The sequence below is a fragment of the Papilio machaon genome, chromosome 3 (assembly GCF_912999745.1).
Source record: "Papilio machaon chromosome 3, ilPapMach1.1, whole genome shotgun sequence".
Taxonomy (NCBI): Eukaryota; Metazoa; Arthropoda; class Insecta; order Lepidoptera; family Papilionidae; genus Papilio; species Papilio machaon.
Window position 1 is genome coordinate 9,102,893 of NC_059988.1, and position 16,002 is coordinate 9,118,894.

Genomic DNA, 16,002 nt, shown 5'->3' on the forward strand with positions numbered 1-16,002 from the left:
AAAAAACACTTAATAAGTAGCCTATGTGTTCTTCCAGACATTTCTATTCTTAAGCCAAATTTCATCATGATCCGTTGAGCCGTTTTCGAGATACCGCTTCATAAATAATAAGATGTTATAAAACATGTAACATAATATTTTCCTAAGATTAAATGTTAAAATTCTACATATCTTTAGAATTAACCCGCTTAGTTACGTCGTGTCAATAAACGATGGTCTGTGACGCTTGTCAAAAATTCCGTGTTCCCACGCGCCGTACCTCGCCGATATCAACATGCGACACTAAGAATATTTATTTAGACACAATGATAACAAGCGAGTGTTGCGCAATACATAACGGTATTTCTACAATTCCGTCGTACATTTGTAAAAAAAAGTAAAAAAAATAATTGTAACCTTTCACGCCGCAGACAAATGCATTAAAGTCTGCAGACAGGGTAACCCGCAATGCGTTAGTATACACAATTGCACGTAAAATGTTCTTATCTTTTATTTTTATCTAACTACATATGTTACTAAATTCTAATCCTTACCCTGGATTTCAACAGCCGAAACATTTCATACAAAATTTATTTGTATTTATGTTTTTTTTTTTAAGTGAGAATAAAATAGGTAATATGTTGTTGTTTTAACGCTTCTGGAAACCAACTAAAAGTTAACTATATCTTATTACTTTTTAAATACCGTCACACAAAAATTATGTAAATACAAGCCAAGTCATTCGTATATAATCCTAAAATAACAATACAAAAATAGAAGATTTGTTTCTACAAAATATTCAAAATAAAAGGAAAAAAGTAATGACTAGTAACCGATCTTACATAAGTTAACGCAAAACACGTTTCCGTCTACATTGCGATGTGTGCTTTCAAGTTTATCTTCGTCGATGTCATCAATCAAAACCTATGATAGCATTTCAACTATAAATATTACAAATGTTTGGATATAAATATCATTTTACGTTACTATTTCACACGATTGTTGATTTAATATAAAGTACATAGTTAAATTTTATCGTATTTGGTATGAATTTTAGCGGCATATTTGCCTTACTTGGTTTATTTATGTTTTGAGTTAGTACATGTTGAAAAAATGTACGAAAACCAACCTACTATCATACTATCTTCACTTGTGTTGCAAATACTGTTTACATCATAGTTATAAGGCTAACTTTTTTTTTATACAGAATCTTTATTTACGATCATATTTTTCATTTAAATATATTTTCTTTTGCATTTTTTAAATTTTGCTGTTTCTTCTCTTGCAGGTTTTGTGTCGTGTTCACCGTCGCCGTGTAAAAATAGCGGCACTTGTCTATCCACACCTAGAGGAGAATATTTTTGCAAGTAAGTGTATTATAAATGTTAATAATTATATAGCTTTAAATAGAAAAAAGAATAGCTTTAATAAAGTTCGTTATATTGAGATCTCTCTCATTATATTAATACAGCATCTGTAAACATGAGAAATTTCAGACGAAATTTTTGACGGAAATAGGAATGCTTGTAGCATATATGCATTTCTTCGTGTAATAAATCAATTGTTTTGCACCTGTACTACTAAAAGCTACTTTAAAATGTGTACGTGTCTAATACTCCGTGGCAATTTATTCTGTGTACCATTTTTAATTTTCCGCAGTCACGAACGTATCCACAATTTAATTAAATCGCCACTGATCGGTGTTATATTTACTTTGAATATATGAATACATATTGACTATTGAAAAATTCCAAACATTCCAACATTCCAAGTTGATTTAAATTATTCTTCACAAATTTAACCTTATTTATTATAGTAGATATAACATGTAAATAAGAAATATACATAAAAATATCTTTTCTAAAATATTACAAAGAAATATAATACTGGGAGAAATCAAAATGGCACGTACTAATTTAAATTAAATTCTGAAATAGATTTTGATGTTAATACCGACTTCGTATTTGATGAGTTATAAATTTTACATCAATATTATTAATATAGTAATTTTTAGAGCATGTGTTAGTAGAATAAGTAGCTTCATAGATACCCCACATGTCCCCATTCAACGATACCGCCCCTTACGTTCCGGTGTATATCGTAATAATACAAAATCATATAAAACAGATGTGAATCAACCCTTCGATATAATTGTTACACAATTCTGCACTTTAAGTGTATTCTTATATGTTCTATTTTCGAATGATAAAATATAACACCCTAGTTGCAATGTGAAAAAAAAAGCAAAAGGTTACACTAACAATGTATTCTTAATTTTCCTATATCAATTTATGGAGGATGCGTTATTATTTTGAGTGTCTATTAATGTTTGGTGGTTATTTAGTATACGAAGTTAATAAAATTGCCATTTTTACGTACCGCTGAATTATTTTTTACAAATGATCCTAAGTACAAGTTATCCCTTAAAGAAAGAACTTATTATGGAACATTTGTATCAATTCCGGTACTCGGTATGTCAAGGTTTGAACCCTTTAGCGTATGTCTGATCACCATATACGTCTTATAGCCAGTGAATGCATTAAACAAATGTGTATTATGGACAATGCTGTCCCCTACTATGTATTCAACTCGAACTGATGTCGAACTTTTTTCATTATCGAATAAAATTGTATTTTAGTACACGATATGAGAAAAAAAAAACAAATCGTTATCAAATGTAAATAGATTTTATATTATGGCTTTAAATATAAAAAATTATATTTATTGAGCTTATTACGGAATTTTATCTAAGGTACAAAGCTTTGTTACCTAACCTCGTGGTTGAAAGAACTAAAGAAAACTCACCTGATTATCACTCGAAGTAGGTAATCTTACCGAAGCGTACACTCAACAGCAAAATGTAGTATCAACATTTGTTTCGCGGAACCCTTTGTTTTCCTCATTGAAGGTGCTCATTAAAATCGCTCTCCTGTTTTGGTAGAAGCCAAATACGGAGGCGAGAATGAGCTCGTACTTGCCACAAAGTGTAAGCTCCTTACTACTGCGATTATTGCTCATTATTGTGCTTATATAGGAGTAAATAAAAGGTAAAAATATTTCTGGTAAATTTTATAAAATCAAATGTTTGTCTAAAAATATAATCGATTATTTTACCGAATTTATCTAAACCACTATCCTTTATTTTAAAAAGATGAATGTCGATAAAACTAAATAGTTATTACACCTACTAAAATATATTTAAATGTTCTAAAATGTTGATTTGTAATTTTATATCCTTTAGTGATCATTCATACGAATAAGACAGAATAAAACATCTTTGAATTCAACCATTACAAAGCCGATACACGCAATAATCGATTCCACAAACAATAAAGCATCAACAAATCGACTCGCGAGGAACGTGACTTGTCATCCATGTCATACATGCCATACGTACCTTCATACATACATTCATATGGTTATGTTCATAGTCCACTTTACGATGGACGTATCATCAATTCAGATGAGTCATTAATAGTCTCGACTATTGCATTGAGCCGCGCAACGATTCTCTCAAAATCGATACTTACAGCGCGATGCATCGTTATAGATTATTTATGGTGCTCGAAATATCTGGCCAGTTATAATTTTTGTTGCGAATTTTCATTTTTGTTTGATATTCTTTGCTAATTATCGCGTTAAAATTAAGCTAATATTTTCATAAACACTAGTTTTACTCGTAATGGAAAAGCTTATTCAGCTTATTAAGCTAGAATTCATGCAAATATCAACATGGCGCACAACGTTTATAGTTAAACAATTTTTTACGACCTTTTGTTTTAACGTTGTCATTGTCTCTCTTTATTATCGTACATACCATCATAAATATATTAATTATACTCTGTAATTCAGATATTATTCACACCCGGATGTTCATTACAACTTACCTGTAACTCCGCTGGGATTTTAAAAATAATTTTCAATGACCAATTTTGCTGCGGCTTTAAAAGCATCAAAGATATACCGATAACACTAGATGTAGCAGATATGATCAGTGCCCGGAGGTGCGTACTTATCGTCTAGACGCTGCTAGATGTCGGCGAACTAGCGCTAATGTTACTTTCACACGAGAGCAGTACAGAGAGGCAGAGTAGTAAACAGTGCAGTACTATTATTTGTACGCATATTTACTGTACTATTCTGTCTCGGCGTATGCGGTCCTACAATATCAGTACTGCACTGTCGTACTGCTCTACATCATTGTTCTGCCCTCGTGTAACACTAACGCTAATAGCGGTGGGCGGTGGCCTACATACAGTGTCGTGAGTTTGAACCGAGATCTGACACTTTGGATTTGTTAGTTTTTTAAATACTGTGTTGGATTATTTATTAAGACAAGATATGAACGATATTTTAGGAATGAAAGGAGATAAATTAAAACTATCTAGTTTTATTGATTCGTTTTTTTTTTTGTCAAAATATTTGCTCAATATTCGCTTGCTACGTGTTCCTAGTTCGCTTTAGGTACATAAAAGTAAAATAAAAGTGGTTCGATAAAAACCTTGTTTCTCTGGATGTCAATCTGAACCAAGCGAAAGGATTGAATAACAACAATACCCAAATATTAACAACACCTTAAAAAGTTACCCCAGTCAATAATATCATAATTTAATGATCCATACATGATTTTGTATTAAATAAAAACGTTCAGAATCCACATTTATATATAATTATGTCCACATACTGCGGTAAGATGGTCTCAAATTACCCAATACGTGGCGGTTAACATTTTTATTTCGTTATTACGATGATTGTCTACCAAATCGACGTCTGTTCAATTCAATCACGTTCAATGAAATTGCTTCAAATCGATTTTCTTACAACTGTTGATTGTTAATATAATTTGAAGCAATTTGCAAGTTTCGAAATATTAATCCATAGAGTCGTATGTTTTTTTATCGTATCCACAACTCTTGATTCCACTTAAACCAAAAAAAACGGGACAATTAAATACATGTTTTACTCAACTTAGTATTTTTTTATTACAAGTCTATAGTAATACAGATTAGATAAGGCGTTGTCTTTAATTTAATAAAACACAATTAGAATCATAAACTTTTATACTCTAATTTTATTATTAGTTTAACTAAACTTCGTTAACTCATTCTAAGAAGCACGTGTATGATTACAGCGCTATTTTATTATCTAACACAATGGACCTTCATTCAATAGGTTCCATTCTTGTAGGTTCCTAGCTTTATAGACATTAGTATTGTGCGATCTTTCATTTTATGATCATGTTATATTTGTTTTTTAGTCTAGACAAAACGACAAGAAGATATTTCCTTTCTTACTTTGACGTCTTTCAAACAGTTTAAACTCTAGTCTTTTTTTTAAGCAATATAAGTAACATAAATACTTTCACGAGTATTACAAAAATAAAGTAAATGATATTCATAGTATTACGTTGTAGAAAGTTTTATTGCAAAAAACAAACAGGTCATATAATTGAATGTTAATATTTTAAAAGTATATAAAATGGTGATAGACTTTTTCTTTGTTCTATATAGGACATAATAGACATATTGAAAGTATATTTTTGTTTTTGTATGGAAACTTTGTTACATATTGTACCTACCGTTCAGTAACATTGCTAGTAAGTTACAAGAATAAAGCAAACTGTATTATTCCTATTCTAAGACTAGTGTGCTTTGTGTTACACAAATAACTTACCTACAATATAATATTATCGTGCGGCCGAGGTCGTGGGTTCAAACTTGCGACTTCTCGGAATCAAAAGCGGTACGCGCAACGCCGCGCCTCCGGGGCGGGTCTTGTGTGAAATTTTAATTCTCGTTAGCGATTGCAAGGGTAGAAAAGCTTTTAAAGGAATCACGTGTTTTTATCCAAATATGTACCAGGAAAAATACACGTACTTCAGTCTAATATTAAGTTAGCCAATCTCTTTTCATTGTAGTACTTTACGTTTTTTAATTTTCTTTCGCTTTTTGGTATCATCTCTCTGTCCTAATCCTACTCACGTAGGGTCGGAGAAACTGGGGGTCTAACAAGAAAATTTGCGAGAAAGTATTCGTAACAACTTCGACAAAATTTGTATGAGATTCGTAGATGTACTTTACGCCATATAGGGCACTGTACAAATCTGATACAATTTTTTTTGGAACGAAGTTCCTTATCGCGCGTTATGAAAGGGGGCTAGACGGAAAAAATTCTTACGAAAAGTTGTCACGACACTTTTTGCTATAGACGAATGAGCGCTACTTCACCATGGCAACGACGTGACAATATATAACGAAAATTCATAGAAATAAAATGTACTTCTTGTGAAGACTTAAGTTTTTTATTCATAGAATCAACATTGGTTCCTTCACTAATTAATTGAAAGGAACTTCGTTCCATCCGGGTGTCCCTTGACACCTCTCAAGTTTTTTTAATTTCATGCTAGGCCCTCCGTTCCTCTTTCGCCTTTCATGAAATCTTTAAATTGATGCAGTTTGTCTTTCACCTGCGTGTATTTTCAAAATGAGCTTAAACTGTAATTCCAAGCGATGTTTTTTTTTCTGATTTCTTAACATTTTGGTAATATGTATAATAATCTTGCCAACACATGACCGAGTCCCGCGTAAATCAACGTAACGTCTCATTCGTCAAGCTTTCAACGGACAGGTCAGATTGAGGTCCCGCCGCCGTGAGACGTCGACTTTTATGACTTAATGTTACGAAATATAATACGATCCGTCCGTCTGTCTATCGTAACAACCGCGGTAGCTACATCGCCTTTAAGGTTAATGGCTAATCATATGAAAATCGTTTAGTCGTGATATGGGAGACTGGGTAACTAGAATAGTATAAAACATGTTACATACAAAACAATGTTCCGGCCAGTAAAATATATATCTATATCTATAAAAGAAAGTCGTGTTAGTTACACTATTTATAACTAAAGATCGGTCGAACTGATTTAGCTGAAAATTAATGGGGAGGTAGCTTAGAACTAGGAGACGGACATAGGAACTTTTTTTATCTTGTGTGCATTTTTTTTATTCCGCGCGGACGGAGTCGCGGGTAAAAGCTAGTAATAATTTAATACAAGTGAATTAAATTTGAGCGACATCATATCAAATCTTCTTTGAATTTTGAAGTATTTGTGAAAATGACTTGGAAATTATTTTGACATTCGTCTACAGAGATAATCTATATGTGTCTTATGTACAAAGATTCGTTATTTAATTCTTATTTATTCAGTTTAATATTTTAGCCCTACGTTTAGCAATTGTTACATAGTACGTGTACAATTCACACGACGCTTGCGTAAATCTAGGGCGACGAGTGTCCAACACAACACAAGGACAATTACTTAATAGTTAAAGCGAGTAACGTGTTCTGATTTAAATTTATTTTTGGCTCTTGAATTTATTATTAACTCTATATGTAAACAATATTCACGTCCGAATCTTAATTTGTTGTCACACGTTTGTAATAATAAAGATCTACTACAAAGTAGATAATAACTCTAAGCTCCACTTACTCTAATAACCGTCGGTTTCTGAGACCAAAATCTCAGTTGAAAACATATTGTTATCCCTGTTTTGTCAAAGACAATGATAAGGATGGCGATATGTTTTATACAAAGATAATAGTCTCAGAAACCTATGGTAAGTCATTAATTTAGAGAAGCTATACCTTTGTTTTGTACTCGAGGTTGTTTAAAATAACTGGTTTATCACCGTTGCGGTATTATTTAATTGTACTCACGTACAACAGATTTTTTTATTTCCGTTAACAAAATGTCGTCTGCGAACGGTCCGCGTAAATTAAAAAAAATTAATAGCTTATGTGCTCTTCCAGGCTATGTTCTACATCTATGCCGATTTTTAGCCAGAGGCTTTAATCCGTTTTGGAGATAAGTAACAATCATCCACCCACCCATCTAAACTTTCGCATTTATAATATTAGTAAGATTGGATTGAATATATTGAATGCAAATTACAACCACCTTTTCTGTTATAAATAGTTTCATAGGAACAAAAGAAGTTGAATGTTTATAAAATAAGTATTCCATTGTGAAGAGAAAAGATATTTTTTATAATAATAACCACCTCCGGTGTTTTTATGTTTTCTGGGCCTTTAAGTATATCCGACTTAGAGTTACAAAGATAAAAAAAATGTAACGAAATTAATGTAGATAAAATTACAATGATCGAAACCGGCTACTTGTCTTAGAGTTGGGCAACATTGACCCATTACGGTAAATGGGTTTATAATACAGTGGAAGTCGAAATGCATTACTTTAATCGCACCCTCTGCTCGTTACTATAAAAAAACAACACCAGTACGTCTGTTTGACTTGATTTCAGTAGGATAATAGCGTCTCAACTTCCTAAATTTCGTTTTGTAGATGACTCGGCAGTGATCGTGGGAATAATTATTTGAGGAATCGCTCTCAGAGTGTCTGGTGTACGTGTTAAATCCCATCTCATTTTATTTGGTCATCGAAGTTTCACAATTGTAACGATATTTGTGAAGCAAAGGCAACTAAATTTAATTTTTAAATCTTAACATTAAAAAAAACAATAAAATTATTACAGATGTTAGTTAATTTATAATTAGTTTTGTAATAAATATTTGCAGTATTTTATTTTTAAAGCAATTAGAAATGTTTAGTGAATATACAAAGTTTTAATTCAACTTTTTCTAACAGTCCTGAACGCCGCGAGTCCACTTTTTACATTATAATCACATAAAATACCAGTGCAAGCGACTCAGATTCCTATACACGTATAAATAAACAAAAAACACAGTCTCATCATAAGGGTGCGACGTGTAAAAACTCGGAATTTATGACTCCCACAATGCAAAAGCTATTCCCGAGACGGAGAACTTTTTGTATATCCGATGCGCCCATCATATTATGTAAAGGTTGCCTCAAATGGATGATTTACTATAAAATTTAAATCGATCCGTTCGCGATGGAAAACGTAGTTGGCGACAAACTTGGTGATGCGACGCGACACGACAATAGTACTCGTCGATTAAGTTCACACGTCGGGCAGAAGTGTACTTTTATTCTTAACGTGGCAAATCAAATGCTATATTATTTGTAACTGTACCCATCCGATGAAAAGAGTTACATATTTTATTAGATTCCATAAGAAATGTATTTGGTTGTATCAGTTGATTACCTCTCCTCATGATTTGACACGCATCAGTCGCATTGTATCGCATCGCGTTCCTAGGACAAAGTAAAAGGTAATATTATATTTAAATCACGAGCATGTCGTTCGTGCTGCAAGTAGCCGGTTAGTTTTTTCTTCGGTCATTAAGGTGCAATTTTTATCTACAAGGCATGCAACCGGTCGTGCATTATCTCGCTATGCGACCGTACTTCATGCGTCTTGTTAGAGCTATGCAAATAAAACTAAAAAATAGAATCTATTATTTTTAAAGTCTTGAGAATTAGAGATTTGTATCATATTTCCTATTAATTTCTTTATAATGAGTTGAAAATTGTTTTTATATAAACATGTTCTAATACTACGTCTATAAATAAACATTCATAGATTTATTGAAATTGGAAATGTAACACTAAGGTGTGTACCATTGTATAAAAACCGTTGGTAATTCACAATCAGTTCTACTTCACTGCAAGCAATATCATCTCCGTTCTTCATAACCTTACCACAATGTACTTCAATAATACGTGAAACTATAAAACTATTTATTATTGTAAATGAAACTTTGAACTCGCATCAATTCATAATGGAACATGGAACATTTTCTTTACCGCGTGTTTCACTGCTGTACAGAAACATATTACTATCTCAGTTTTCATTAAATGAGCACGATAGGAATATGAATGTTTCAGTTATCACGTTTTGGTATCAATCAATTATACCTAAAATTCCTAATTTAAATTTGATTACTTTTTAGCCGACTTCAAAAAGAATGATGTTAATTCGTCTGTTTTTTTTTTTTGTTTTCTGCATAATATGACGAAACACACTATATATAGAATTTAATATAGTGTGCTCCAATCGAAGGTCCCTAAACAATAGGTCCATAAACTTTTTTGTTTCCCGAATTTTATCCCAGAATTCTCTAAAGACGAATAAAACTAGTATGGGCAGGAATTTTACCAGAGCTTCGGGTTCGGCTTGCTTGGACAGTGAACATTTTTGAGGCATTATCTTTCAAACAGGTTTTATTTGGGCGATTTTAAAACATTCGTTTCGCCAGCTAATATGAACTATGTCTCGTATATCTAGTCATTTGACGAATATGAATGGTTTCATAGAAATTTTATTTTTGTATAATATGTTTATATCTCGGATTGTCTAAGATTTTAAATAGGTCATGGTTGCTTTATGAATTAGTATTATTACTTTATTAATATGTATTAAAAATGAAAAATTCAGATTAGAGATTCAGTACATAATAGAACATAGGTTTTCTTAAATTCCAATCGTATCAAGTCATGAGAGATTAGATTTTTATATTTCTCAAAATATTTTATAGTAAACTAATATTTTTAGTAACTTAAATCACTAAAATACGTTTATCGATCTGAACCGTCACAAATTTAAGGCATAAAACGGCATTGAATAATTCAGAAACGTTAAGGTATTGAACCGTGACTGTGAGCTATAAATAATTCCATATTATCTCGACGTAGCCTCAGCCTATCTGCATAAGACTCGGCGGACTTATTACGTATGGACATAGCCTTGGCAATCCGTTAATTCAAAAGAGTTGAATTATTTTCATAAACAAAATGCAATAACAAATATTGTTACAAATTTAAGTTTCACAACTTTATCATTTCATAAATTATTTTTCTTTTGGTTTGCCTTTTTTTATTTTAGTTTATATATTTGATATATAACAGCAGAACATCTTTATGAGATAAACTTTAACGGATAAGTTTAGCTGTTGTGCATACTTAAATAAAGAAATAAAGATTATTACATCTGTTGTTAATATCCACTTAATTTTTACGCTGTCAATACTTCCATGTAACCTTGTCCCGTTTCCTTAACGGAAAAAGCTCAATTATAAATTTTGAAACTAAATTTTTTAATAATAAATTATAAGTCTTTTGTAATGAGAGATAAAATATAGATAATTATTATCTTTGTCAAATGCATAATCTGTACAACATCGGCAGATGCATTCCGATGTCCATACATGTTGAAGTTTGTTTTGGCACGGACCAAGTTTTTGTGTAGTGCACCTTTTTCAAAGAATTGCTCAGTAAGTCCCTTTTGCCTGGCAACCGACAGATGGTCGTATTTGAATTAATTTGCAATACATATGCAATACTGCACCTTGAATGTTATGTATTTTTGGCAATTTTATGCAATAGTGATGCATGAAATTAATGTTATTACGAAAAAAAAAAACTTAAAAAATATTGACATTGTTTCCATTTCAAATTTCGATAGCAGCTATGTTATTTTATTAAGGTTACTTTCCTGGTTAATGGTCGGTTTCCATTGTCTTAACCCTGTTAAAAGAGCGTATTGTCTATCCTTATCCTTAAAATAACAGAGAAAAAAAAATTTATTAATCAATGTGAAAACGATCAGTAAGAAACAGGTTATTCTTAGAATAAAACAGGCGCTTTCACAAACAAATGTAATATTCCCGTTTCAAGGTTTTATCTCACTAACTTGATTAATAGCTCTAGCGATCTGAATATTTATAGTCTAAATACCGTTTGTGCTAACTAAGGACTAACATCGGCTCACCTTTACTGAAATGCAAATGTTTTGGCTATCACACTTAGAGCGTCTACCACAACTAGTACAGTCAGAATGGTCCATATTCGTTTATCCAATTATCTTGTTTAATGAACGCAGTTTGCCTTCGTTACATTGCTATGTTCGTACATATATAATGTACTCTACTACACTACGTATATGTGTAATACAATTCAAAAGATGCGATGCCACCAGTTTACAACTTGTGCGTTGACAAATGTAAGGCACTGTGTGATGGGCACGGAAGCTAAACGCGATAATTGCTGCACACTATTTTGGTGGAATGCGTACCATTACGACGCGGATGATGGAAAACATGCACATTTTATATGATTTTATTTTTGTTTTTTTATCTGTCATCAAATCACAATGTCTTTGTCAATTAGACGATTAAAGTTATAACATAATTTTGGCTTTCAGACCGTGTACAAAAACATTAATAAAAAATAACAATTTCGGAGTAAAGAGGCCGTAAAAAACGTTATTCGTGAACCTTAAGTATTATTTTACTTGTCTCAAACAATGTTCAACTCGGGTCATCTTATCGTATACGAAATCTTGATGACAATATGCGCAATAAACTGCTTCAAATATCCCCCCAGAAATGACAAGATTGCACTGAATTTACGAAAACAAACTTTATTATTATATAACAGAAGATCGTATTTTGTATGATCACGATAAAGGTAAAAAGCTTCAAAATTTCCCTAGTGGCATGATCGCACTGGTCATAAGAAAATCTACTTTATAATTATAATTCATAAGATTGTTTTTTGAGGTAAGAAAGTTGATGAAAATACAACTCCTGAGGCTATCACGATGTGTGTAGCACGTCCCGATTTGAACCGTCCCAGCTTATCACACGGTCTCTACGTCTTAATGGTCTCTCTAACAGTTAGACCACATGAGTGTATGCACGATACTTTGACAGTATGTGGAACTTGACGACAAACAAAAGATTATACGTTTTATCTCACTTTATCGCGCTTTAAAAAAACCTTAAAATAGAACAAATGCAATCTCATGTATCTCTTCATTGGGAGGCGTTTTTAAAACGCGACGATTTTGTTATTGCACACCGTTGCATTTTTAAACGGATCAAGAGTGACTTTAAAGCATTTGTCGCACGTGAGCTGCCAACAATGAGTTTTAACGCGGCGTTAAAAACCACCCGTGCGAACGAGGGCTAAGTATCAATTCATCGTATAAAATAATTTGCCCTAATATGTACTGTTCTATCCAAATTACATTACCAAGAATTTTAGGATATTTTATTGGGCCTAATATACATCTTCAGTTAATACTGAAAGTGTGTAGCAAGCTTTAATCGTATGTCGTCCTTTAAGATACGCAGAAGTCCGCAAAATAAACTCGTTCCTATCTTCGTAATGCATCTTACTGGTTCCATCATTTACAAGTAGAGGATACAAAAAGGTTGCACTATTATTATTCAAGGACTCTTTACTGACAAGTTTGAACTTGTCGAAACATGTCTTTCATACCTTTACAGTTAGGGTAGCCAGAGCGCCAAACCTACTAGCCGGACAGACCAGCCAGTTTGGCTAGAAAATTTGGATAGAAAAATCGGACATCCTATATTATTTAGGATTTTGTCTTAGTATTAATAGGTACACTCTCTTTTGGGAAATGTAAAAAGCCTAGCAAAAGCCGGACACGCAAGCAAAAAGCCTATCTATGTTCGGCTTTATCCGGACGCCTGGCAACGCTATTTACAGTAATTTATATGCAAGTTATCATTAAGTAAAAAAGAAAACAAACATGAAGTACGAACAGTATTTAATGTGTATTATTTGGATTGAATTTTAATTACTGGCAGTGTACAACGAGTTTAGTTACGAAAGAAAATATCGATCTGTAAATTCTGAACAAAGGCGAGTCATTGTGAAATCGGGTTTGATAGCCAACACGCATCCCACACACATATTCCAAGCAGGTACCAAGACAACGTAAGTTATCAATCTAAATGTATGTAACAGTAGTTAAAAATATGAACTATCAATTATAGTTGGTATTGTAACTAGGGTTACCAGGTCGCCAAACCTACTAGATTGACAGACCATCCAGTTTGGCCGGACATTTGTGTAGAAAGGTCGGACACCCTATATTATTTAGAATTTTGTCTGAGTATTAATAGGTACACTCTCGTTTGGGAAATGTAAAAAGCCTAACAAAAGCCGGAAAACCGTTTATTTTGGCTGGACACGCAATCAAAAATTATTACCATCAAAAACTTAGTGTTTCAAATACATTTTGGCTTTAACATACTTCAACATTTTTATACCGGGACTCTTGAATTATTGAAATATTATTTTTAGTTGGCATTACTAATAAATAATAAAGTAGTTATACCGAAAGCATTATGGTGATACATATAACCACGGTTACGTCAATAGTTTATTCAACGGCGGTCAAAGGGTTAAAACACTTATTTAACTGAACAGTTACATACAGGGTGTTTAGATACAGTTATTGTTTAAGATATTTTATTTAAATAACAGATTTTTAAAATAACAAAACATAATGATATACCTTTAGACTTGTATTAAAACTAACACTTTAGCAGGCTTGTATTATAATAAATGTCTTATAAATAAAAATGAAGCTACAAAAAGCTAAATACGCTAATTTACCTTGTGTGTTATACATTAATATATAAAGAGATTAACTTGACTAAGTGGTAGAAATTTAATAATTAATAACTACTGTCTTGTCACAAGTTCGGGAAAAGTTTCACTTCATATCTTTAGTATCAAGCTTATTAGATACCTTTGTAACATCACATATTCTTTTCCGATCATTAATTTAGACAAAAGATAAAAGAAAAAGGTTGCATCGTCTATCAAACTTCATTATTTCGCGACTCGTAACAGCAAGTCATTGTTTGGACTCTCATTACGTCTCTTAATGATGAGCTGCCTTGTTCATCCGCTTTCTCTGTACCATCACGCAATGAACAAGATCTGCTTACACGCTTACAAAGCTTTGTCAGATTTACAAGTGGCACCGCACGATTTACCTTTGCTGCTTTCACTATGTACTATATCGAATGTTCTGATATCTAAACAACTAGTCTAACTTCATTAATATTAATTTTGTACTTAATTTAAAATATAAACAGTTCGTGTAGTATCAAAAAGTTTAATGACATGTTTTATGTCATTGTTAGTAGACTTATGGTCTTATTTCCATATACCGTTAGTTTGTCGTTAATAGACATCAAACCTGAATGTGGGCAGACTGTTTCCACATGTTATCATCAGCATATAAATAATCTCGTGCCACGAATTCTCGTGGAATATTATTTCCCTCCCGTTTCTTTGTCGATCATCTAGTTCCGGCGTGAAATACTCGAGAGTGGCGCGACGGGTTCTCAGGTCGACGACCTGTCGTTGCTATCCTGCTGTTATCTAAGGTTAACAAAAAAGCCTATGACCAAACTACAATATTGTCTTTTCATCTCGTTTGGATGTTTTATGCACTTTGTTACCTACGGTCAGATAGAGCGTCGCGGCCACGCCGTCGTCGGCGACAAAAAACCGAAGCAATTTAAAATTTGGATTACGATCTACGGACCGTGAAAAAACGCCTTATACTGTTTACTTAGCGGCGTCGTTTATTTACGCACGATCTTTATAAATCCGTGAACGACAATTTTGGTGGCGACCGACGACGCTTCACTCATAAAAAGTTAATAGCTAATATTGGTTGTTTATTTTGTAACTAAATGCTTTTTTGTTTATATAAAGTAGCACTTTGTCTTTCCCACTTTTAATTTTACGGCTTCAATTTATAGTTCAAGCCTTCTTGTTGTAATGCATCAAAATTAACAAACCAATTAATGGACTAACTTTCTTGATGCCGTCAATGTTTTCAAGTTGAATTTCAACGAGCACTCACCGTGTTCGCTGCAATCTTATATCGTCCATCGGTGATTACTCAGCTTGATTTAACGCTGTGATTCGCTGCAACAATTTACTACGACCATCTCTTGACAACTATAACTTCCAATTAGCCGGTACAGGTCGTACTAAGGGCTCATATCAATGCATCAAACGACAAAAAGACTACAACTATCAGTACAACATACAACATTGTTGTCAAAATAGTATCCACACTACTTTACAAGCATCGGTCGGTGGGCGTAGATTTGCATAGTTACTATAAACAAGCTTGTTAATGCGAGCTCGTATCTTTGCATGTTTACTTTGTCGCCGATTGCCGATTTAGATTCTATTGCCGATATAAATTAGCATCGCAATGTTTCCGTAGACTTCTAATTAAT

The 16,002-nt window shown here is 32.8% G+C and overlaps 1 protein-coding gene across 2 annotated transcripts in view; it reads left to right on the forward strand.

Moving 5' to 3' along the window:
* LOC106711415 (neurogenic locus Notch protein) overlaps positions 1 to 16,002 on the forward strand; it is a 115,601-nt gene that overhangs the window by 41,771 nt on the left and 57,828 nt on the right. For both annotated transcript variants that reach the window (XM_045686469.1, XM_045686470.1), the window contains exon 2: positions 1,268 to 1,346. In XM_045686469.1, the coding sequence (XP_045542425.1) occupies positions 1,268 to 1,346 (79 nt within the window). The remainder of the gene's footprint in view (positions 1 to 1,267; positions 1,347 to 16,002) is intronic.